The sequence below is a fragment of the Frankliniella occidentalis genome, unplaced genomic scaffold (assembly GCF_000697945.3).
Source record: "Frankliniella occidentalis isolate FOCC.00 unplaced genomic scaffold, Focc_3.1 Scaffold4639, whole genome shotgun sequence".
Lineage (NCBI taxonomy): Eukaryota > Metazoa > Arthropoda > Insecta > Thysanoptera > Thripidae > Frankliniella > Frankliniella occidentalis.
This window is the reverse complement of record NW_026271685.1, coordinates 1-3,173: the sequence shown is the minus strand read 5'-3', so window position 1 is coordinate 3,173 and position 3,173 is coordinate 1. Positions and strand designations below refer to the sequence as shown.

The 3,173-nt window shown below is 51.8% G+C and overlaps 1 protein-coding gene across 1 annotated transcript; it reads right to left on the bottom strand.

Annotated features, from left to right (window-relative positions):
- Nucleotides 1–1,384: 1,384 nt before the first annotated feature.
- On the bottom strand, nt 1,385–3,042 carry LOC113208147 (Kv channel-interacting protein 4-like). The gene is made up of 3 exons (XM_052276831.1): nt 2,901–3,042; nt 2,302–2,517; nt 1,385–2,013 (listed from the first exon to the last, which is right to left on the bottom strand). The coding sequence occupies exons 1-3, from the start codon at nt 2,997–2,999 to the stop codon at nt 1,903–1,905; spliced, it is 426 nt and encodes a 141-aa protein (XP_052132791.1). The 5' UTR covers nt 3,000–3,042; the 3' UTR covers nt 1,385–1,902.
- Between the last annotated feature and the right edge of the window lie 131 nt (nt 3,043–3,173).

Sequence of the window (3,173 nt, the reverse complement as noted above, 5' to 3'; positions counted from 1 at the left end):
AAAATCAAGTGGAAAGTTGCATAAAAATCCGAAAAATCGAGAACAAACGACCCCAAAACTGAGAAAAATGGGCACAAAACAAGAAAAAACGCGAAGTTTTTGTAAATTTAACTGTTATTGTCTTTTTCATAGCTGAAAAATCAAAAGAAAAATCAAAATCAAAAATCAAAAAAATCAAAAATAATCAAAAATCAAAAAATCATTGTACACATTTTGTTTGAGTGACCTCCCCCTCGATGCGCGTTCTTCAGCTTCCTGGGCGTGCCCGACCTGCGCACACAGCGACCACGCTGATCACGCCTCACAAAAGTGTCTGTAACGACGGAGTCGCGACAAGGCGCGTGTTTTGGTAGGTCTAGTCTAGACCCAGCTGGTCGGGTAGGTCACGTGGTGCCCATGCCTCTGTACCAGAACAGATTTTTCTACCTCTCTAGGCACCACCATGCCATCATCCACAAACCACAACGCACCTGCAGCACGGCATAGAGATATATTTCTCCACCCTGGCCTAAAGCTACTAGCGGTCACCACCAGATCCCAGACCCAGACAAACATTAAACCGGCCAACGACCGGTCAAGCTTCGGGCAACTTCCGGACAACCAACATTAGTAAATACCGTGGTATTGCTACAACAACCACCGGTCAACCTCGGGGTCGGGTCAACTTCCGGGCGACCGACATTGGTAATAACCGCGATAATGCCACAACATCACCGGCCAACTTTCCTGCCTGAAATGATCCCAAAACTGCCAACTGCCATAATCACGTTGGAGCGGCAGATCTCGCCCGGTCGACAACGCGTTGGACCACTGACCAACGGTTCCTTGCCTTCTGCTTCTGGATATGCCGCTGGGTGGTTCTCGGGCCCTCTGCGGGCGTGTCTTTCGGGCTGGCACGCGATCAAGGGAATTCCCACCTCTATTAATGTCTTGTACCTTATTTTAAGTTCAACAATTAAGTGCCAACCGAAAGACTGGAGCACTCGAATTGACTTGTCCAACCCTTTGCTCATCTGGCCGTAAAGGGATCGCCCAGGAAGTTCGCCCGTTTTTCTCGGATCAATTTGGCACATTAAAGTCGGCCTGAGTGATTTGAGGTAGGCCACCCCGCAGTACATGCTTGCACTGCAGGTAAGATGCTGCCTACCTATCAGGCGCCATGAGACCTTGCAGACGCTGAACTTGGCTGCAGGTTCGTAACGGGGAATGACGGACGTACTCCATGGATGATGATCACATAACCCATGTCCAGCAAAGCGGGAAATAATAATTTATAGTGGGTTCAGTCTGGTAGAGTGTTTGTCTTCGCGCTTCCTTGTTCTGTCAGCGACAGCGTGGTTTGTCTTCAGCGGGGAGCGGGTAACCGAGAAATCGTAACTCCGAGTTCAGGCTTTGGCTTGTGGATATAAACTCATATCCATAACATTTTTATTTATTCTCACGTGATTCTAGCGTTCTTAAATTTACAACTAATTACACGATTTAAAGTTGTTCTCTCCCACATCACACAATTATAGTTATCTTATCTATCTATCTATCTGCAAAATATAAACTTCTACAGCTTTGGTCAAAAAATAGAATGAAAGACACAATGTTTTTTGTTAGGAAGGGGGCTCTAGAATAAGGCGGTCACACTATCCACACACGTCAAGGGCTGTGTTGCACAGTGCAGCGCTCTCTCGGCTCGCGCTGCCTAGGCGATGTCCATGTCCCCTTTTTCTCCTCCTCCTTTTACGACGGGGCATCGCTTAGTCCGCTCGAGCAGGACGTGTCGAGGGCCCCGGGTGCTTCCGGTTCCGGTGCGTCCGGTGCGTCCGGTGCTTCTGGAGCTTCCGGCGCGCCGCCGTCGAGAAGCAGGCCGTCCGGCGACAGTTCCGGGTCGCCGGCGACCCAGGGCAAAGGTCAGAAGCACGAGTCGAACACCGCCATGGACCGCTTGATCTCCTCGTCGTGGAGGCACGCGTCCAGGAACTCGTCCAGGGTCACGACGCCGTCGCCGTTCAGATCCAGCTTCTGCAACAGGATATGGAGGTCGCAGTTAGAACGTGGAGACCTGGGCCTGATCCGGATTTAGATGACAGTCGCGGGCGGGGCGGGGCAGGACGACTCCTCCAAGGGGTACTGCAGTAAAAAAAACTATCAGTGTGCACCCTTTCCCCAAAATAAAAATTAAAAAAAAAATCATAAAAAAACACCCAGAAGAATCATGTAAAAATCAAGTTTAAAAAATCGGCAAAAAATGGGTGTACTCTTGAATGTTTATTGGAATGCTCTTCGGGCTTCCCCGGAGAAAGTACTCGCCTGGAAGATGCGATCCACTTTGTCCTGGACGATGGCGTGCTGGTCGGCGGCCGGGTGCGCCGTCTTGCCCATGATCTCGTACACCGAGCCCACCACGTCGGCGAGCTCCTCGCGCGTGATGCGGCCGTCGCCGTTCACGTCGTACAGCGAGAAGGTCCAGCGCAGCTTCTCGTCGATGGACCCGCGCGAGAGCACGGACAGCCCGTGGACGAAGTTCTGTCGACAGAGGCAGAGGGCAGACTCAAATGAATGAGCACGGGTAAAAAGAGTGAGTGAGTGAGTGAGTGAGTGTGTGTCTGTGTGTGTGTCAGAGAGTGAGTGACAGAGAGAGAGAAAAAGAAAGAGAGCGGGGGAGGGGGGGGGGACTTTAAAACACGGCCGGAGTAGCAAGAGAGAGGGGACTGTTTATTTTCAGGATTTTACATCGGCTGTGGACAAGGCAAACATGTTAAAAGCCCATATGGCACATATTGGGGCCCTCTGCCATTGCGGCGGGGCGCCTTTGCATTTTCCCGATACAGACACACGCGGCGCGGGGCACGGCGAACATGAAGAGACACACACCCGCAGCCCCCCTCGCATCGGCAACCCTCACTCACCTCGAAGTTGAGCAGCCCGCTGTGGTCCTGGTCCAAGGTTCGGAAGACGTAGTGTGCGTACTGGCCCGCGTTGGCTGCAACGAGAGGAAAATAAATCATGAGAATTACAAAAGCACGCTTTTCGAGGGCGACCACACTGGGGATCGTCCAGAGAGTACGCGTCCGTCATTCGCCGCTGCAAACCTGCCAAGTTTAGCCACTGCTGGCTCTCAGGGCGCCTAGTAGGTAGGCAAAGTCATGCCTGCAGTGCGCGCGTGTTCAGCGGGTTAGTCT